This window comes from Marmota marmota, unplaced genomic scaffold (genome assembly GCF_001458135.2).
Source record: "Marmota marmota marmota unplaced genomic scaffold, marMar, whole genome shotgun sequence".
Classification (NCBI taxonomy): Eukaryota; Metazoa; Chordata; class Mammalia; order Rodentia; family Sciuridae; genus Marmota; species Marmota marmota.
Genome location: NW_025999949.1, coordinates 35,275,406 through 35,296,957, shown reverse-complemented (window position 1 = coordinate 35,296,957; position 21,552 = coordinate 35,275,406). Strand labels below are relative to the sequence as shown.

The window sequence follows — 21,552 nt, the reverse complement described above, 5'->3', positions numbered from 1 at the left end:
TGTAAAACCATATACCAAGCTCTAAAAGAAAATGGATATCAAGGATACTATATCCAACAAAATTAAGCTTTGGATTTGAAAATGGAATAAAAACCTTCTATGATAAACAAAAGGTAAAAACAATTCACAACTAGAAAGCCTGTACTGCAGAACATTCTCAAGCAAGTATTCCATGAAGATGAAATAAAATTTTTTTTAAAAAGTGAAAACCAACAAAGGGAGGAACTACACTAAAGTAATAGTCAATCAAAGGAAAAACTAACTCAAATTAAAAACTAGAAATAAACCCAAATGACTGGGAATACAAATCATATCTCAATAATAATCTTGAAAATTAATGGCCTAAACTCATCAATTAAAAGATACAGACTAGCAGATTGGATTAAAAAACAAGACCCAACAATGTGTGCTCTCCAAGAGACTCACCTCATAGGCAAAGACACCTACAGACTGAAGGTGAAAGGGTGGGAAAAAAAAACATCTCTCACATAATTCATGTAAACAAGCAGGGGGTTTCTGCCCTTACATCAGATAAAGTGGACTTCAAAGTTAATCAGAAGGGACAAAGAAGGCCATTTCATATTTATTAAGGGAATTATATATTAACAAGACATAGCAACATAAATATTTATGCCCCAAACAATGGAACATCTATGTAGATCAAACAAACCCTTCTCAATTTCAGGAATCAAGTAGACCACAATACAGTAATACTGGTTAACTCTAACATGCCTCTGCCCCCCCTGGATAGATCCTCCAAACAAAAACTAAAGAAGTTATAGAGGTGAAAAATACAATGTATAATTTAGGCTTGACATACAGAATATTTCATCCATAAATGACTGAATACATTTTCTTCTCAGCAGCACATGGATCTTTCTCTATATAGACCATGTTATATAAGCTATCACATAGGTTGACATACAATGTAATATTAATATATTTTTAGCATCTGTAGAGTTTTTTGGCGGGAGAGAATGAGGGGGAGGTACCAGGGATTGAACTCAGTGGTACTTGACCACTGAGTCACATCCCCAGGCCTGTTTTGTATTACATTTTGAGACAGTGCCTCAGTGAGTTGCATAGCACCTCGCTTTTGCTGAGATTGGCTTTGAATATGCAAATCCTCCTGCCTCAGCCTCCCAAGCAGCTGGGATTACAGGGATGCGCCACTGTGCCTGGCTGTAGGGTTATTTTGATAGTTCCTTTTCCATTGAAATTAATTTTTGTGTTCATACTTTTCTTTCTTGATTAGATTTCTTTATTTTTTTATCAGATTTTATCTGTATTATTTATTTCATATATTTCTGCTCCTACTTGTTTTTCCTTCCCACTACATAACTTGAAAATAATTTGATTGTTAGTCTACCTTCTTTCTGATTCAAGTACTTTATAAACGTTCCTCTGAGTACTGTTTCATCCCCAAGATCCTGATATTTTAAGTTTTAATTACCGCTTAGTTCAAAGCACTTTTTATTTACTTTTCTTGTCCTTTCTTCTTTGATCTCTGACATATTTATAAGTATGCCATTTAATTTTGAATTAGATGACGTGGGGATGAGGTTGTATATATCTTAAGGTGATTGATTTCTAATGTAATAAATCATGAAGGAAACACAGTCTGCATGATTTCAAATTTTAAAGAAGGTGATGGAAATACTTTTTATATTGATTGTATTGGTTACATACATGTCAAAACTGATGAAAAGGCATACTTCAAATATGTGTGTTTTATTGTACTTCAATTTTACCTCAATAAAACTATGGGGGAAAAAGAATACAAGTAATGATAAATGTTGGTGAGGATGTGGGGAAAAAAGGTACACTCATATATTGCTGGTTGGGCTGCAAATTGGTGCAACCACTACGGAAAGCAGTATGTGATTCCTAAGCAAACTTGGAATGGAACCACCATTTGACCCTGTTATATATAGTATGCTGATTTTAAATCCTTTTGGTATATATCCCTTGGCATATACCCAAAGGATTTAAAATTAGCATACTGTAGTGATGCAGCCACATCCATGTTTATAACAACTCAGTTCACAATAGCTAAGCTATGGAACCAACACGTCAACAGATGAATAGATAAAGAAAATATGGTATATATACAACATGAACTATTACTCAGCCATAAAGAAGAATGAAATTATGGCATTCGCTGGTAAATGGATGGAATCTGATACTATCATGCTAAGTGAAATAAGCCAATCTCCAAAAAACAAAGACTGGATGTTTTCTCTCATATACAGCTGCTGACTCACAATATGTGGAGGGGAGGGAAGAGTGGTGGTTCACTGGATTGGACAAGGGGAATGGGAATGGGAAAGACAGTAGAATGAGTTGGACATAACTTTCCTGTGTTCTTACCTGAATACACGACCAGTGAAACTCCATATCCTGCACTGTCGCAAGAATGGGAAGTTATGCGCTGTGGTTGTAGCTCAGTGGTAGAGTGCTTGCCTCGCATGCGTGAAACACTGGGTTCAATCCTAGCACCACATAAAAATAAATAAACAAGATATTGTGTCAATCTACAGCTAAACAATTAAAAAAATAAAAGAATGGGAAGTTATACTCCATGTATGTATGTCAAAATACATTTTACTGTCACATATAACCAAAAAGAACAAATTTTAAACACAGATTGTTAAAAATCCAAGCCAGACTAATTGGGTTAACAATTTAAAAAATTTTATCTATGTTTACTTACATCAAATGGAGAACTAATAACAAAAATTATGAAAAGTGCACAAATTAAAAAGTTGTTCTTGGGGGAAAAAAATCTAGTGGGAGATTTGTGGAGGTCAAAAGCCAGCAAGAATCAATGTGGTGCTCTGTGGAAGTCCTTCAGGGCGTATGAGGTGGAGTCTGGACACAGTGCTGCTTCCCTGGTGGCAGGTTCCAGGGAGAGTGGCCAGGAACGCATGGTCCTTCAGGATGTTTGGGGAAGCCTGCCCTGTGCCAGGACTGGGAAAATAATGGTGGGAATTGTGTTCCACCTTGCCTCTATGAGGGTAGAAAACCAAATTCCTGGAGGAATGAAGGCCAGGTGTGCTGGGTCCCAGGAGGGTGGATTCCTGAAATGTCTCTGTGGACAACGAGCTGACCTGTGTTTGGCAGTTAGGAAATCCAGGTGAAGGCAATGAAGAAGCAGGTGTCCACAGTGTGAAGTGGGCACGGTATGTCGCAGAGAGGAATTTTAAGTTCCAGATCTTACTGAGAGTCAGTGTTACACTGAAGGTGGTAGAAATCCTGGGACAGGAGCATAGATGAATAGAAGAGCACAGATGGGGTGCTAGTCGGTGGCTTCAGGGCTGTGGGGTTTTTGTGGAATTGCTGAACAGGAGGGTTATTGTGGCTGTCACCTGATCAGGAGGAATGGACATCCCCTGGGTTGGTGAATTAGCTCCTCCCCAGGGGGTGTGGTTAAGCAGTTGAGTGGTCTGTTTTATGGCTGTTTGCTATCAGCTTGCCTCTGTAGGTGGTTATGTGGCAGCCTGGTGGTTGCCGTGGTTGCCTCAAGGACAGGTAGTCCTTCAAATCCATGAACTACGAGGTCCCCATAGTTCTGAGCTGTTTCGTGCCCCTATCTCTGTGTCTTCATTCTGAGTCCACACTTGCCCCACCACAGTGGTTCTTTGCTGTTTTATAGCCGTGTGCACTCATTGCCTGCCTCTGTGAGAGGCTGTGGGTTCCCTGGGCTCCCGTCCCCATGCTGGTGACCAGCTGTCCACTTGCCGTTGGGACAAGTCATGCTCTTGGTGGTTATTTCCAGATTGGTGAAGTGGTCCTGCTGATGCCTGCCTACATTCTGAGTGTTTGTAGGGAGTTAAGTCTAGTGATCAGTCAAGAGCCCAGCCCTGGACACACATATTCATTATCCCAAAGAGAGGCCATCAGTCAGCGTGGGAGCACATCATTCAGTGTCTGCAGGAATCATTTATTGATTTCGTATTGAGCTCTTTTAAGTAGGTTTTAGTTTGTTTTCAAAGTTAATAATACTACATTTTAGTTAGAGAAAATTGAAACTACATTGCCAGATAGAAAAAACATCTTCCAATCCCATCACATCCTGATGATATCTTTGCAGTCCCACTGAACTCCTTATAACTCCCTTTTAAATGCACAGATGTGCATGCCATGCATGGTTTTCATGTAGTGGAATGATGCTGAACATGTACCCTGCTTTTGTTTGTTTATTTTTGCAATCATGGGTGAGCCCAGGGTGTCCTACCACTGAGCTATATCCCTACCCCATCACCCCCACCCTTTTTTTTTGAAACTGGATCTTGCCAAGTTGCTGAGGCTGGCCTCAAACTTGGGATCCTCCTGCCTTACCCCTCTGAGTAGTAGGGATTACAGGTATGTGCTTTCTTTGGTTCAGTGTTTCTACCTTCTTGGTGACTGAACCTTGTGCTATTTAGTGACCCTTTGTGCCTAGTGATATGGTTTTTGTTTTGGTCTTGAAGTCTGTTTTGCCCTCTTCAGATTGCTGTGGCTTGCTTTATTTTCCATTTTTTGCTTTCAACTTTTCTATGTCCTTAGGCTTTTTAGATGTTTTCCTTGTAAATAACATGGAACAGGATTCTGTAAATGCAGTTTGCCAAATCTTTCTTCTAACTGATAGACCTAATGCATTTATGTCCATTACGATGAATGTTCTGTACTTGTTTTTTGTTGCTGGTGTCCTGCTATGTGTGTGCGTGCGCTCGTGTCTTAGGTAGATTTTCTTCTTCCAGATTTTCTTCTCTAATGAGTTGTGAATTTATAAACTATCTGACCCTTTTATTAGTTGCCCTTATACTTCATCTTCTGCATTAGCTAGACACATCTAGAATCTTAAATGATCTCATCTTCTTTGAAATAATGCAAGGACCTTGGAGCACACTGGCTCCCTTCGCCTTTCAAGCTTACATGACAGTGTTTCTGTTAATTCTGTCCTTTCTTAAATTCCAGACATAGGACATTGCTATTACTAACCCCATAGTTTTTCATTTTATTTATTTATATTGTTTGGGAGGTACTGGGGATTGAACCCAGGGTGTTCTACCACTGAGCTACACCCCCCACCCTGTATTTCTATTTAACATTTTAGTTTTGAGACAGGGTCTCATTAAGTTGCGGAGGCTAACCTTGAGTTTGGAAAACCCTCTGCCTCAGCCTTCCCTGTTGCTGGTATTACAGCCAAGGTCCCTTGTGCTGGGCTGTCATTTTATTTCTTAAAACATCCTGTGTGTACTTTGACTTAAAATGTAACATCCAAGTTGTACTTTCTCAGTTTTGTGCGGATGACATTCTATTACAACTGCAGAAAAGGTCTGTTGGCATCTCTTCCTGGTTGCATTCTTTTAAGATCTTATTTTTGGTTTTTTGGTTTTACTCATGTCTCGAGCATAGATTTCCTTTTATGAATCCCATCAGGATATTGCTGGCTTCTTACTCTGTGAATTCATGTGTTCTTTGGGAGTGCATCTGTGATCTTTTCAGTTATCTGCTCAGTCTACCTCAACATTTCTTCTCCCCCTTCCCTCAGTGGCCATGTGCTTTTTACCTCTGCTTCTGGTTTCTTAATTTCTCTTCAGCACTCCCTTGCCCTCGTGCCCTGGCCGTTTGACTTTTCGTTTACTGCTTTCATCTTCACCGAAGGCATTAGTGGCCCCATCCCCGTGGTTTCTGGTGTGTAGCTCTGTGTGGTCCTGTTTATCTGTCGTGTGTCCTGTGCACAGCTGCAGTGTGCTGTTTGATAGTGACCACAGGGCACCATCAGCATCTAAATCTATGCTTACTTGATTCCTGGGAGGCCCTGCGCTGGCTGAGCGAGGCTCCTGGGCTTCATTTCTATCCACTGGTGGCTTCTGGTGGAGCCATGGGTGGCCCAGAATGCACTGCAGCTGCCCATAGCACTGGTCCTCCAGCCTGTGCCTTCTTACCCTGTCAATCAAGCATCGTGGTTGAGTTTCAGTCTTCCTCATACAATTTTCCTCTAATTTCTTAAAGTATTTTTTTTATATATATAAGTTTGTTAACATTTAGTTTTTAGTGATAAAATTCTACTTTTGTTTTTGTTTTTGGTCCTGGGGATTGAACCCGGGAGGGCTCTACCATTGAGCTACACCCAGCTAAGTTGCCCAGGCTTGCCTTAAACTTGAAATCCTCTTGCCTCAGCCTCCAGAATCACTGGAATTACAGGCATGTGTCACCACACTTGGCTTTCTGTTTCTGTCATTTTGTAAATTTCTGTACTTCCCATATAGTCTCAGTTGTAGTGCAATGGTTGTATTCTCTTGATACCTTAGAGGTGTGTAGAGACACTGCTGGGCTCTCCCTGCTTGGGTGCTAGGGCCTGGTGTGCTCTGGGCATGGTGTGGCTGTGTGACTGACCTGCAGGGGGACTGGGGCTCTTTGCTCTCATGCCCAAGGGCAGGCTTGGCAGTACTTACTCTGATTGGTTTTTGTTGGTAACTTGCAGCCATTTAGGAATTTGTGTTTTTTTCAGTATAGAAAAGAATTATACATGAATATAGAATATTGTTTGTTTCTTATCATAATCTGGGTTCTCTTTTTCTTTGCCCATTATAAAAAAATAGTTGATATTTGATTGGAAACTTTAAAGATAAGCTTGGTGATGTACAGCCTAGTACAGATGACCCCTTCAGCTTTGCTACATTTCAAAATAGCTAGTTGAATTATGCTTAAAGTAATGACGCCGGCCTCAGATGATGGGATAAGCACCATCTAGAATCTTCTGTATTTGTTTCTATAATTAAATTAGAGTTCCTCATCCTTCCCATGTCCTTCCAAGCCTGGTGGAACCAAGGTGCCTCTTTTGTAGGTGAAGAAACGGTAACATGGCAGAGAGGTCCCAGACCCAGCCCTGGCACCTAACACCACCAGGAAACAAACAGCAGCACAAAGGAGGCTTCATCTGCATCTTCTGAGAGCAAGAGGCTGGGTACACAGGCAGTAGCCCAGGAAGTCAGATTTCTCTATCATCTCTCATACTGCCTTGCTTACAGTGCCAGCAGACCAGCACAGTGCTACACACTGACTTCCTAGTTGGTGTTAGAGCAGGAGGAGCCTTAACATGATCATCCTTCAGACCAGAACTTCACACTGGGAAATGGTCGCAGTGAACCTGTTAACTTTGCATTTCACCTCCCTATGAGCACTTCACCTTTTTTCAGAATTTGCATCATTTTTGCATGTAGTGTGTTTTGCGCTGTAGTTGTTTGTATAATTGTCTCTATTCCCTCGTAGAATGTGAACTGCATCAATGTAGGGGGTCTACCCATTTTCCCCACACTTGACAGAGCATCTAACATTTATCAGGCATTTCATAAGAAATTTTTAGGATGAATAAATATGTGATTTGAAATTAGGTGAGGAAAGTTCTGGGGTGTAGCACAGTGGTAGCTTGCCTGCCTGGCACATGAAGGGACTGGGGGTGGCTCAGTAGTAGAATGCCTGCGTAGCCCAAGTTTCATCCCCATCATGGCAAAAAATAAATAATATTAATCAAGATTGATTATATTTGTGATTTGTTTTCATTTCTTTTTTTTCCTGTTGTCTTTCTTGTCAATGGTAATTCAGTGCTTGCTTTATGTCTATAATCATATGGAAAGAAGGGGATGCTGACACAGTTGGCAGGAGTTGCAAGTGGCTTCCCTGATATTGCTCATTTGTCTCTCATTAAAACAAGTCCTAGACAGTGTTTCTCAGCCACCAGGCCCCAGATTGCTTTTCCCTTGCCATTTCACAGTCTAATGCCTCCTCGTGGCCTGGGGAGGCTACTGGAAGCTACCCATCACGTGGGTATTCCACCCCATGAGTGGGCAGAGATGGACCTTCTCTTTCTCTCCTGTTTCAGGATACAAATGTGTACATAGTGCTTTCCCTTGGAGAGACCTTGATCTCACCTGGCCACATGAGGAGCTGGGGAGTGCAGCATTGTGCATGGCCAACAGAGTTCTTTTCATTAGCCAGGATGGAAGGGAGAATGTCATGAAGAGAGAGGTGGGACTCCGTACTGCAGGTAGAGAATGTTAACACCTCACCAGCTTGTAAGAGGGGTAATGTATGATTTTGAAGTTAAAGGACTTCTGTACTATTTTTAGATTAAAGAGTCTCAATTCTGAGAGATATGGAGAAAAGATAAGATAGGGATATATGAGAATATGCAATAAAGTTGTATTTTGAAGTTAGTTTTGGTCATTTTTTTGCCATGGCTTTAAATATTTGAGGAGTTATGTCCACATTGTATTAAGGTCACCAAACAAGGCCAGGGTCTTCTCAGAGATGATGCTGAAAGAGAAGACAGATTTATCCTTGACATTGAGATTGACTCTCTCGGCCAGGTATTGGGCCCCAGGTTCCTTTTCCCTTGCCATTTCATAGTGACACACCTGTAATCCCAACCACCAGAGCAGCATCAGCAAGTTTTAAGGCAGCCTAGTCAACTTACTGAGACCCTGTCTCAAAATAAAAATGGCCAAGGATGTAAGTTCAGTGGTAGAGCACTGCTGGGTTCAGTCCCCAGATCCCACCACTTCACATGCTTACTTCCTGTGAATATGGATATAATGCCCATTCCAGGTGAGTCCTCTGGCACGCTGCGTGTCTGTGGACATGAACACATGTGCAAGGCAAAGGGTGGGCTGCAGGTGACTCGGCAGTGCCCTGGCGAGTGTTTAGTCTGCTCACTGGGAGCTCTGAGGGCAGGGTGTAGAGCCCTCTATGCTGTCTTCTTGCATGGTCCATTTTGAACAGCCAGGGGAAGGTGATGGGGCTTGTATAAGGCCCTCCTCAGGGATACAACTGTGTGCTGGTTGCCAGAACCACTGAGTGGTATGGAAAGTGCAGAGCTCAAAGGGAAAGAGAAGCAGACCCTGTCAGTCAGTGGGAGTCTGTCTCTCTTGCAGGGCAGGGTTAAAATAAACAATCAGGAGAGCTCTAGGGCTGGATGTAACTCAGTGGTAGAGCACTTGCCTAGCCTGCATGAGGCCTTGGTTTCCATCCCCAGTACTGCAGAAAATAAAAATAAAAAGATGAAAGATTCTGGTTTAAAATTGATCCTGAAAATAATTGTAGGTCCCAGATGCCCTGAATTGCTGGAGCTATGTGGCTGGTTCTGAGCGCTTGTTCTCTTATGGTATCTGTGAGGCTTTGCTGCGGGTGGTGGTTCACACCTGCCTCTCTCCTGGAGAGGGGAAAACTCTACAGTGGCTTCTCCCTTCCAGAGCCTGATGGCACTGCACGCTGAACACGTGCATTGAGCCACATGAACACTGCCTTCCTATGGCTTGGGTCCAGATTGTTGGAGTCACAGAGAGCAGAGCACAGGAACCCTTCACCCCTGCAGCAGGAAGGCAGGGAAAGGAGCTTAGACCCCCCCTGCTACATGGCCCCTTGCTGGTCCCTTCTGGCCTGCTGCAGGGTCTCCCCTCCCTTGCCCTGCCACAAGTTCTGTGTATCATCTTTCTGAGTCTGGGGACCCATGTGGTTGTCCCCATGGTAGCTCTGCCCCATTCCCAGTGTCCATACACCTCTCCATTCCTGCCCGTACCTTCAGGCCTCCAGCACCAGGTCCACGGGAGGCAGTTTGCCTGGAACCCTAGAGTCATCCCCTGAACCCAGCCCTGCCAGTCCTGTGGAATGTTGATGGAAAAGCCCTGTGTGTGCCCCATCTAGTTTGGTATCCACTTGCCACACAGGGGTATTGACCACTTGAGAAACAGTGAGTGTGGCCAGGAACGGAATTTTAAATTGATTTTAATAAATGGAGGTATAAATGGGTGCACATAGCTAGTTGCTACACTGTGTTGGACAGCACAGTTCTCACTTCATGTTAATAGCCTGTCATTTGTGTGTGGCTTCACAGGTCCCTCTGGACTGATGTGGGACCCTAGTAACTGATGCTCAGGGACTGGGCTTGTAGCTCATTGGTGGAGCGCCCGCCTCACATGTGTGAGACACTGGGTTCGATCCTCAGCACCCCGTAAAAATAAAGATATTGTGTCCAACTACAAAAAAAAAAAAGTTTTTCAAATGTGAAAAAAAAAACAACAACTGATGCTCAGGTTTAGGAGTTGGTGTTTGACAACATTCTGAAAGCTTCCTCTGAACTAGTTTCTTATCAAATTAGTTTAAACGCATTTAGGAGATACTCTTCAGTAGTTGATAATTCAGTAAAGATTCATAGAGGCCAGTAGTTTTGTTGATGAGTGTAAGTCGCATTTTATCTCAGTCACAAGTAGGACGGTTGTGTAGAGTTTGGCCTCAAAGAAGTTGTATGTCACATGGGTGAAACCAGTGCAGAGGTCTATGCCTGCTGAACCATGGCTACCCAGCTTGGAGAGGACAGCCTGCGTGACCTCGCCTGGCCTCCCAAGAGAGGTTTAAATTTAGTCTCTATAGCAGGCCTCCAGAAGCATGAGCGGCCCTGGCACTTCTCCAGTTGCCTGCAAAGAGCCCTGCAGCAGGCTGCTCCCTGTGGTGGCTTGCCTAGGCTTTCCATGTCTGTGTGTCCTTTGGCCTTGTTTTATTTTACCACCTGCCAGGCATCTGAAAGAGTTCTGATGTACTGGTATAACTCCATTATTATTCAAAAGTACTGCATACATGCCACTTGTTGGCCTTGAGCTTTTCTTTTAATGTAGGCCTCCTCCCTTTGAAGTAGGAGTAACATAGGAACAAGCCATTTCCAAGAAATATGCTGTCTTACTTTTCTTCAAACATGCAACCCTCTTGGTCTATCTTTAATTTTCCCATTTGTAACACAACCCAGCATAAGATTTTTTTTCCCTCTTACTTGGCTCTGTGAAGATTAGATGTGCAACCGTTGGGGTTAACAGGCATTGACAGCCTCACTGCCTGCAAGATCACCTTTCCGCTCTGGCCCTTCCCTCCACCAGAGATGGCCATGGCCAGTATCCTTGTGGATTCCCACTAGGAAGGCTCATCCCCTGCCCAGCCTCTTGTGGCCAGAACTACCTCCCTGCTGTGCGTAGGGAGGGACACCAGCACTCACTCTGTCATTGCTCTGCAGCTGTGCACATGCTCTGCCCACCCCACTGTATTGCTGTCTCTGGGGCACCATCAGAGCCCCCATCCTTCTGCCCTGCCACTTGCACCTCCACTGGGTTTCACAGGTCACATCTCCCTCTGCGCTAAACAGGCATGGGCAGCAAAAGCTTTCCTGGCCCGAAGAGCTGATAGGATGTTTAAGGAGATAAGGAAGCACATTCTTATCTAACGTTTGGCACCACTGCATGCAATCTGTTGTGACTACAGAGTTATACCCAGACCCTCCCACAGCAAAGCCAGGTCCACATCCAGGATGCTCCGATTTGGAAATACATGTTTTTATTATAGAATAGCTCCCTGTGAGGAAGATAGAGAAGAAGGTGCTGGGAGTGCCTGTCCCTCTTCCTGCACGGTCTGATCGTCTTTCCTTGCCAGCAGTGATTAGCACACGGTCCTTGGAATGCAAAGGCCCTGTGAAGACACTGTGGTTTTAGGAGGGTACCACTTGGGTGGGCATGTTTCTCTTTGCATCCAGTACCAGATAGGTAGTAGCAGTTCCAAAAAGGTAAGAAAGAAGTTACAAACAGAAGGGTTTCAGAGAAACTGAAAACCAGGAATAGTTAAGTGAATTGGCTGGTAGGTAGAACGAGGAAATGGCTTGTCACGGAGCTAAGGAGATGTGTAGGGTGTGGAGCATGATGATAAACACAAGCAGACCCATATCTGAGGCCAGCGCTGGCTTTAGCACGGAGTCTACTGGTCGGGTGCTGCCTTGCCTTGTGCTGGAGGTATTTGGCCACAGGTGAACCCTGTGTGCTGACTCGGCTGTACTGCCTGTGTGTGTTCACAGATCCACTGACGTGGGTCTGCAATGGGGGTCCCCGGTTTTGATCCTTCATGTTCAGTGCATTGTGTCCATGCACCTGTGCTTCACCTTCCACTGGTCCTTCTGTATTCCCCACTTAGACTCCCAAGTGTGAAGGCCTTGGTTTCTCTCAGTAGCACTCAGGTGCCATCTAGTGGCCGTGACTGCTGGGAAACAGCTCCCACAGAGGCAGAAGAGTGAGACTGGGCCATTCTTCCCAACTGTTTTCCTTGCTGTCAATAATGATGACGAATTTAGGGATATAGCTTGACTTACAGAAAATTGCTGAGATTTCCACACTTTCAGCTTTTGGACTAGGACAAATCACTTCTGTTTGTTTGTTTTTCCTTTCGTGAAACTGAATGATAAATAATGATAAGGTGAATGATTTCTTTAATCAAAAATGTTTATTTTAAAAAACAGCTAAACTTTTAAAATAAATCCAGGGGATTTTTTAAAATTTCACAAGTTATGTCCTACTTTCTTTAAAAATACAGTATTACCCACTTGGAATTGATGTTTACAAGGATAAACTCGCAATGTCTGAAAAAGACCAGTTTGGGCTTTTTTTTTTTTTTTTTTGTACTCACAATTTATAAGGAAGCAATATTTTATAAGGCTTTTCAACAGTAAGGGTGAAAAAAATAAAGATTTCTACTTAAAGCAGTTGTGTTCCCGTTTTCTGCACATAGCTAGAAAATGATCCCCCATGCGTGCACTGGTAACTTGGAACTTGTCTCACCTGGTTCCTTCCTGCATAAGATGTGGAAGGATAAATGATGTAAAGTGCTCTTATGTTTTGCAAGTTTGTCATTATATTAATTGCTTTGGTGGTGTTATTTGTTAATATGCTTCTTTTTATATTTCAGAAAAGATGTTGGTTTAAAGCGATTTTTTCCTAAGAGTTTACTGGATTCTGTCAAGGTAATTAGAGTCTACTTTATCATAATCAAATAATGAAATCATGCCAATACCTTTTCCCCAGTGATCAATTGCTTTTGGGAAAATGAAATGCTGTAGTTTTCTCCCTTATGTGTGAAAGCTATCATGTAAAAATCTGGCAGTTAATTCTAGTTCTGTCAATGGCAAGGAGATTTTTATAGGTCGGCCTTCTCCCACAAAACCATGGTTTCACCACTTCATCATATGTGATACTCAGCTGAGTATAAAACTAGAAAGCCAGATGCAATGTCCCTGTTATCTGGGTTTTCAACATCTCGGGTACTTGAGCATACAGAAGGAGAGGAACCCTGTGTGAAAGAATCATGGTGAGGAGATGAAGAGGCATATGTGCGTGTCAGTGTGCATCTGTACGTGCCACAGGGCTGGGTTGGGACTGTGCAGGGCTGAGTTGGGACTGTGCAGGGCTGCTTCCTGCTAGATCCACAGCACAGGTCCACACATCCTGGTGCATTGGGAGCACACAGATTTGGACATCGAGACAAATTCCAGCTCAGATGAGCTTGCCGTTTGCTAGCTTCATGCTATGGGACCTAGTATCTTATTTCCATAATGAGGGAAATACAGTGTTGATGTGACCATATATGCATCCCTTAGTACATGTCACATAGCAATTCACAAACAGTGGCTATTACTGCTCTTATTCTTTACTAAAATGTCTTGTTCTGCATTCCCTGGCATGCATCCTGAGAGAATGTAGCGTAAGAGTTCAGAAAACTGTAAGGGTTCAGGAAACGGCTCCCAAGGCCAGCCGCCCTGGTAAGAACACTGCTTCTATGGGACTTGCCTGGGACTTTGGTCCATTACTTTCTGTATTTCATTTCCACATCTGTAATGCGAGGGAAGCCAGTTTTTAGTACATAGTGCACAGGGCTCCGTGTGAAGGTTCAGTGGGTTGTGTGTGTGAAGTCTGGGAATTAGGAGCCCTGGCTGAGCGCAGCCAGTATGTCCAGCCAAGAGGAGCAGCAGTACCTTGTGCCCATCGCAATGCCTGCTGGGCTGCTCCCTGTTGCACATCTCAAAGACCCACTGGTCCTGGTGGCTGTCAGGGGATGAGGGTGCCAACATAACTAATCGAGTGCATTCTGTGAGGAAAGCTTGCCCGGACCTCTGTCCCAGCACTCAGAGCCATTGGGGCCAGGTCTGAGGACCAGAGTCTGGAGTCACAGCTCTCCCTTCCTCATACAGCTTCTGGGGAGCCTGTGGGGAGACAGTGCAGAGGTGTCAGGTCTGTGGTGTGCAGCAGTCTCCAAGTCCAGCATGCATGTGTGCAGGAGTGGCGGGGGTGGAGCCCAATCCCCAGGCCCTTTCTCCAATCCTTTCACGCACCTTTCACGTGCTCATTACCACTCCTCATCTACCGCAAACACTAGAACAAGCCCGAGGACGCAGCTTTCACAGCCCACACGGTTAGTGTGGCAAAGGTGGAGGGTACAAAAGTGGACGGAGACTGTCCCAACCCTCGAGCCAGAGTGCATATTTGGCAGTGGGGACAAAGCTTTAGTGAAGTGGAGAGGTTTGTGGCGATTTCCAGGGCACCCAAGGAACAAGAGGATGAGGGAGTAGTGCCTCCTGGGGTGGGCTGGCGTGGGGGCTGGCCACCTGCTGGACCTGGGAGGATGAGGCCTTTGCTGACTGGAATGTCTGGGGTGAGGCTTGGGGAGCCTGGGGGAGAGCCCAAGTGGGAGAGGGGCCCCTGGGCTGCCACTGCTGGGGTGCAATGAATTTCGAGGATCATGCTGGAGACGTTGACAGGGGAAGACCAGGGTGTCGGGGACTTCACCTTGCCATCAGGTGGAAGAGCGTGCTGCCCACTGTTCACCACGTTGGAGTATCAACCAGGGCTCGCCAGTGGGGGCCCTTGCTGGCCTCAGAATTATCGCAGGTCTCCTCAGACCTGTAAGTTCAGAAACTGATGTCACAGGAAGCACGCCTTCTGTCACTTGGAATTATTCTAGATTTAGAAGCCATCCTTGTGTCTGGAGCTGTAGCTCAGTGCTAGGGCACTTGCTTAGTCTGCAAGAGGCCTGAGCTGTGGCTACAGGTCATAGTGCACAGGTGAGCACAGCAGGAGGGAGGCAGGTGCCATGGGGGTCAAGGGAGCCCTGGCTCTGCCCCCTGCCTGACTCAACCAACTCAGTTCTAGGGCTCTCTCCCAATATCCCTCACCAAAGTAGAGGGGGAATATCACTCCTTGTAATTATAGGACCTTGCTCTGTATTTTAATTGTTCATTTCACTCTCAATGTGTGAACCCACTGCTATTTCCTTGTTTGCATTTGTCTGCCTGCCTGCACTGTGCTGTAAGATCCATGAGACCAAGAGAGTATCTCTGCATCCTCCATGCTCCGTGTGGGGCTTGGTTAGTACCTGGCACATAGCAATAGTTTGCAAATTCTACTTAAATGGAAGAAGGAAAATCTTAACAGCAGTGTGAAAAATGAAAAGTAGAGAAGATGCTGGAGCAAGGTTAAGATGTGGAATAGTCCTGAAGTGCAGATTAAGAAAGGTGGTGGAATTGAGAGCTAGGAAAGTCTGCTTCTCTGGGTTTTCCTGCTGTTCTGTTGCCACACCACAAAAGAGAGCCACCCACTACAGACCTGCACCTGGCAGTGCAGAGCAGAGCTCAACCTGCTTGGGGGTCAGGCTAAGCAGAGCCAGTCTGCCTTGCTGTGGACCTTCACTCATCGGGCACTGGAAGACTGAGCACTTGCTGCAGATTTTGCAGGGCGGGAGAGACATGATCACCTTTTTATTTTAGAATGTAACTCCAACAGCAGCCTAGGAAATAGGTGGAAAGTCTGTTAACCAGAGGCAGGAAAGCATAGGAGTGATGAAGATGAATGAGGCTTGCTGTGACTAAGTCCTAGGGAGGGATGGCCGAGGACTTGAGGAAACCTGCGGGAAACACAGAGCACTTGTGCTTTTTCAGAAAGTCGATTGCTGCTGGTCTTGATGCAGGCAGAGTTGATTTTTAGCTACTCTCAGCTACAGAATCATCAGATTCATGGAGCCGCTCACAAATGAGGTTCTTAGCACTGGCTTCTGATATGCCCTTTTAAATAAAAAGAATCAACTTTGTAAGTCAGATAGTGTTGATTGGACTTCTTAAATAGTTTAATTGGAATTCATATCCTCGGACCAAGATTTCTTCAACTTCTACATAAATTGTTGCAGTGTTGGTTTATTTGCCATCAAACTTTCGTGGATTATGGTACGAAGATAAAGTTGTTCCTGTGTCGTGTATAACAATTACAGTACAAATCAGTGGTGTTCAGACAGTCCTTTCTTCAAAATGCTGTTGAAACTTCATCTTACAAGATATTGACACCTGCCTTGTTTCTTCTAGAATAGTTCTGTAGAGTGGTTCGGCCAGTTTCCAATTGTTTTTCCATAAACAAACTATGTCAATACATTTGTTTTTCCAAAAATCAATTTTTTTTACCTGCCCTTTCCCCTTACATTTGGATTTCTAGAGGCTTGTTTGCAGTTAACATTCACATGGAACTGTTGAAGGATTACCTTACTGTACTTGGTGGACCATGAATTAACTAGGATGGACGTGCAAAACAGAAATTAGAAAGATGCTTTAAATTTAGTATTGCCAGAAACACATTTTTAAAATCACTGTACCAGCAATATGAGTAAATCAAACCCATGTCCAGGGACATTGCAAACTCTGATCATCAGGGTCATGAGCAGTGAGGAGACCAAGAGGCTGCCCCAGCTGGAGCGGCTGAGGATAAGATGTGTGAGTGCATGTGAAGTCTGGATGTGAGGGATGGCAATGGCCCTGGTGAGCGCTGCACCAGGTGGGTGAGGGTGTCTTGTTTGTCAGGGCATACACCCACGGAGCACACCGCTGCCTCTGCGGCTTTGCTGTGGGCCTGAAATTGCTGCTGTAGGTAGCAAGTCATAATTCAGTAGAAATCTAATTTCAGAATTAGCAATGTTAAGAGATCAGTAATAACAGGTTTGTTGGGTTCCCAAGTTATAAGATAACATGGTTTTTTATAGTACTATTAGGACCATTTAATTTTACTCTTAAAGAAAGTAGCCTTGGGCTGGGGTTGTAGCTCAGTGGTAGAGCACTTGCCTACCATGCGTGAGGCACTGGGTTCGAGCCCACATACCCCATAAAAAAATAAATAAACAAATAAGGGTATTGTGTCCATCTCCAACTAAATTTTTTTTTTTTTTTTTTTTAAAGAAAGTGCCTTTACCTTCATTCTTATGATGAGCAGGAACACATGGATTCCTACAGTCCTGGCAGGGAGTTCCTGGCATGGAGAGTGTGTGGGGCCCCGCCTGGCTTGAAGCTTGCTGTGGATCTAGGCCCTATAAACAGGAGGGAATGTGCTTAGCATGCACTGCTGATTGTCCGTCCTGAACTCTGTAGGTGACTTATTCTTTTTTAGCCCCACATTATACTCTTTTCATGTGAGAGACCTAGGAACCCATTATTGCTAGAAATAGCTGAAAACCATTTGGTTGATGAATAAGAAATTATTTGCTGTTTTAACATGGCTGAATAGTTCTAATTTCTGATAGTTCAACCTACTAATTTTCTGCTTTGTTTTGAAGAAGCATCACATTCTTAGTCATTCTCTCTCCACATGTGAGTTGGTTGAAAACTGAAGCATGTGTGCAGCCGAGTGCCTTGCTTCCTAGTTCTGGGCAGACACACCGCAGCACTGAACCCTGAAATGCGCTGCAGGACTGCCTTGCACCCGCGAGTTCTGGAAGTACGCGGGTTAGCATCAAGAGATCCTGGGAAGCTGGGCTTTATGAAATTCTCTCCTCTCTGAGAAATTAGGAAAGTACTAGTGTTTTCTAAGGTATCCCCCTTATGAAGACTGACCTTGGAACTTCTTTCAGTTGGCAAAGACTTTCTAGTTCTAGTTAAGTGCTGGAACTGTCAGATGGCCAAGATCTGGTTTAGATCTCATCTATACCATAGCATTCTGCCCCTAATCCCTAAGTGAGTCTGAAGCTTAAGGGGAGATTCTACTGCCTCAACTTCTGCCCCTGCTACTTTACAGCATTGAGTGAGTGATCAGATGTAAGTGTATGGTATAATTTCCAATAGTTGATAAACAAGCAGATGGTTGGAAATTAGACATCTTTTAGTCAGCCTTTTCATCACTATGACCAAAGACCTGACAAGAATAATTTCAGAGGAGGTAAAGTTTAGGTGAGGTTCATGGTTTCAGAGGTCTGGGTCCATTGACTGCTAGCTCTGTTGCTCTGGGCTGGAGGTGAGGCAGAACATTATGGATAGCAGCTCAGGACATGAGAATTGGCTCCACTTATCAAGAACAAATTATTAAGTTCAAAGGCATGCCCCCAGTGACCTTTCTACTCCTTAAGTACCTACCTAAAGTTACCACCCATATCAGTACATTAATGCACTGATACCTTTTGTAATGCAGTCATTTCAGTTCTGAACTTTGTCGCATTGTCTTCCACAGGAGCCTTTCGGGAGATCTCATTCCTAAACCATGGCATTCTGCCTCTGATCCCTAGAAACTCATGCCCACCTCACAATGCAAAATACCAAGAGTCTCATAGTCTCAAAAATCAGAGTCCAAAGTCTGTCTGGTCTGAGATTCAAGGCAAACTCTCAGCATGAGCCCCTGTAAAAATCAAAAGTAAGATATGCATACCAATGTATACTGGCACAGAATACACATTTTTTTTTTTTCACAGAGGAGAAATAGGGGCATAGAAAGAAGGGACGAAGCCAGGCATAGAGGTACACACCTGTAATCCCAGTGGCTTGGGAGACTGAGGCATGAGGTTTTTAAGTTCACAGCCAACCTCAGCAACTTAGGCCCTAAATAGCTCAGTGAGACTCGGTTGATGAATAAGAAATTATTTGCTGTTTTAACATGGCTGAGTAGTTGTAATTTCTGATAAAATAAAATGAAGGTGGGAGTGTGGCTCAGTGTTTCAGCACCCCTGGATTCACTCTACAGTACCAAAAAAAAAAAAAAAATAGTGATGGGATGAGAACAAAGCAAGAATGAAATCCAGCTGGGCAAACAACTTTTGTAGCTCCAACAGTCAGCATCTGGGGCATGCCACAGGGCATGGTGCTCTTCTCTCTAGTAGGCTTGTGTAGCTTCACCCATGTGGCCTTGCTAGTTGCAGCCCACATGGCCTCTCTCTTGTCTTGTTTCTATTTATTTCCTGCAGCTTTCCTCAGCAGATGTCCCATGATACTGGCATTTTTGAATCTCAGGGGGGTCTGTCCACTGCAGCTTTGGCTTCCTCATATTTTTATGCATTGCCTAGTCCCCCAGGCCTTCCTTTGAAATCTTGGTGAAAGTCTCATGACCCCCTAACTCCAGCAACTGCCTTCCTGCAGAACCAGCACCATGTGGTTGACACCAAGGTCTGCTGCTATCTGGAATAGCAGCGCAGCCTCCAGGACCCTGGCTGCAGCAGCCTTCGAGTGTCTATAAGTGCCTGAGCACGGCAAAACTCTTCCCAGGACTTCCTGTACAAGCAGTGCGCCCCTTGGTCTCTTCTCAAGATTTTTTACTTTTATTCCCTTGAGCCTCAGATGATCTGGCCAATTCCTGAGACCTGTCAAACCATCATTCCCATTGTCCCTGGGTAAAGTATTTAGTATCTCTTCAGTGGCTGTAATGTGCTTAGCAACCACACCTTCTTTAGCCACTGTTTTACTTCCACTTTTATGGCCAAATTGAAAGTTTTTCGAAACTTCATGCTCAGCTCCCTTCTTATGATTACAACAAACTTGGCTAAAAGCCACCAGCAATATTCACACTACTTGCAAATGCTGTGCTGCTTTGAAATTTCCTCCCCCAGAATAATTAGTACATCACCTTTAAATTCAGCCTCACAGGAAGTCTCAGGACATGGGCAAAGTGCAGACAACTTCTTTAGATTCTAATAGAGTCCTCTCAAGTCCAGGCTTTACTGTCTTATTAGCAGTCTGGTCATCTGAACTGCCACCAGGATTGCCTGTTAAGCTCTGATCACAACATTCCAAAGCTTTCCCAGCCTGCATCTTTAAGCATCTCAAAATTCCTCCTAGAAACTCCAGAATGATTCAAAAGCTCCTGAAACACTTGGTCAGGTTAGTCACAGCAACACCTCCATTGACCCCTTAATTTCTGTTTTCGTCAGCTTTTTCATCACTGTGGCCAAAAGACCTGACAAGAACAATTTTGGAGGAGGAAAGTTTATTTGGGGATGATGGCTGACTCCATTGCTCTGAGCCTGAGGTGAGGCAGAACCTCATGGCAGAAGGGTGTGGTGGAGGAAAGCAGCTCAGGAAAGGCAACCAGGAAGCAGAGCTCCACTTAACTAGGGACAAAGTATACACCCCAAAGGCGTGCCTCAGGTACCCACCTCCTGCAGCCATACCCCACTTGCCTATAGCCACCACACAGGTAATCCCTATAAGGGGATTAATGCACTGATTAGTTTCAGGGTTTCATAACCAATCATTTCACCTCTGAACTTTCTTTCATTGTCTCACACGTGAGCTTTGGGGGACACCTCACATCCAAACCATATCAAGGTTTAAAGCAGAGAACTGAGTTGTTTACATAGTTTTAATTTCTGCCCATCTGTGCATATCTGGGTTAGAGCTGGGAACAATTGTCAGCTTCCCACTGATGTGAACAGTAGAGCCATTGCACTGTGGTCCCTGTGCCTGTTTGACCTCCACTCCACAGCTGCTGCCCATTCTAATCTGTGGTATCCCCCACGCCAGGAAAGATGGTCTGGCCCCCAGGGCCTTTGCAGGACTTGTTTTCTGCTTGCTAATGTAGATTTTCTTCTCATCCGAACATCGTCAGCGGGCTCTGGGACAGTGTTGAAGTGAGGAGGTCTGCACTGTCTACCTGCTCTCATGCAGGACGGGCAGTGTCATTGAGCTATGTGAGAGAACCAGGCCCCCAGAATCCAGGTCATGGTGCAGAGTCGCATGCTTACCAGGCTGATGCATCTAGCTGAGTTCAGCTGTGGGCAGCCATCGTAGAGGCTTCTTGCCCACAAAGATCTTACCAGAGTGCTGTAGAAATCAAATTCAGAGTGAGGGGAGGCTGCAGAACCTGGTGGTTATTTCTTCACAATGTAGGTTGGAGAGCATCTTAGAGTAGGCATTGCCTGTGCTGCTGACAAGCTGGTGAGGAGAGCTCCTGCAGCCTGGACTTGCAGCCATCTCTTCTGACCTTGCCTCCTGACCTAACCTTCTGAGTCTCCATTTGCTAATCTGTGAACAGTAGTAGCTGTCTTGCAGGGGTCATTGTGAAGACGTGGACTCACATCCATGGCAGGCTGATGTGTGGCTTTTCTGGCGCCAATCTCATGGTATTAGCCATTGTCTTCCAAACACTGTGCACACAAAACTCTTAGTGTCCTATGTGGCCTTGACAACAGGTTGAAGGCTTTCTCCAGCTACACTAGATTTCTGGAAACAAAGTGTCTGCCCTGGTTCTTCAGTGTATTCCAAATGCCAAGCACCCAAAAGAATTCCCTTAGTGCCTTTTTTCTGGAGTGGAAGGAACCTGCTCTTAGAGTCTGTATACATTCTGCAGCTTCTATGGTACTATGTGTTGCTCTGTAATGAGAAAACTGCCTTTGGCCCACTGCAGGCCAGAGAAGAATCACCCACAGGGTGCAGTCTTCTAGGGGACAGTCACACCCACACAGCCAGCCACAGAT

General features: G+C 44.5%; 1 protein-coding gene across 36 annotated transcripts in view; it reads left to right on the top strand.

Annotated features, from left to right (window-relative positions):
- Ptk2 (protein tyrosine kinase 2) overlaps nt 1-21,552 on the top strand; it is a 204,420-nt gene that overhangs the window by 84,129 nt on the left and 98,739 nt on the right. For all 36 annotated transcript variants that reach the window (XM_048802205.1, XM_048802193.1, XM_048802213.1 and 33 more), the window contains one exon: nt 12,760-12,814. In XM_048802205.1, coding sequence (XP_048658162.1) covers nt 12,760-12,814 — 55 coding nt within the window. The remainder of the gene's footprint in view (nt 1-12,759; nt 12,815-21,552) is intronic.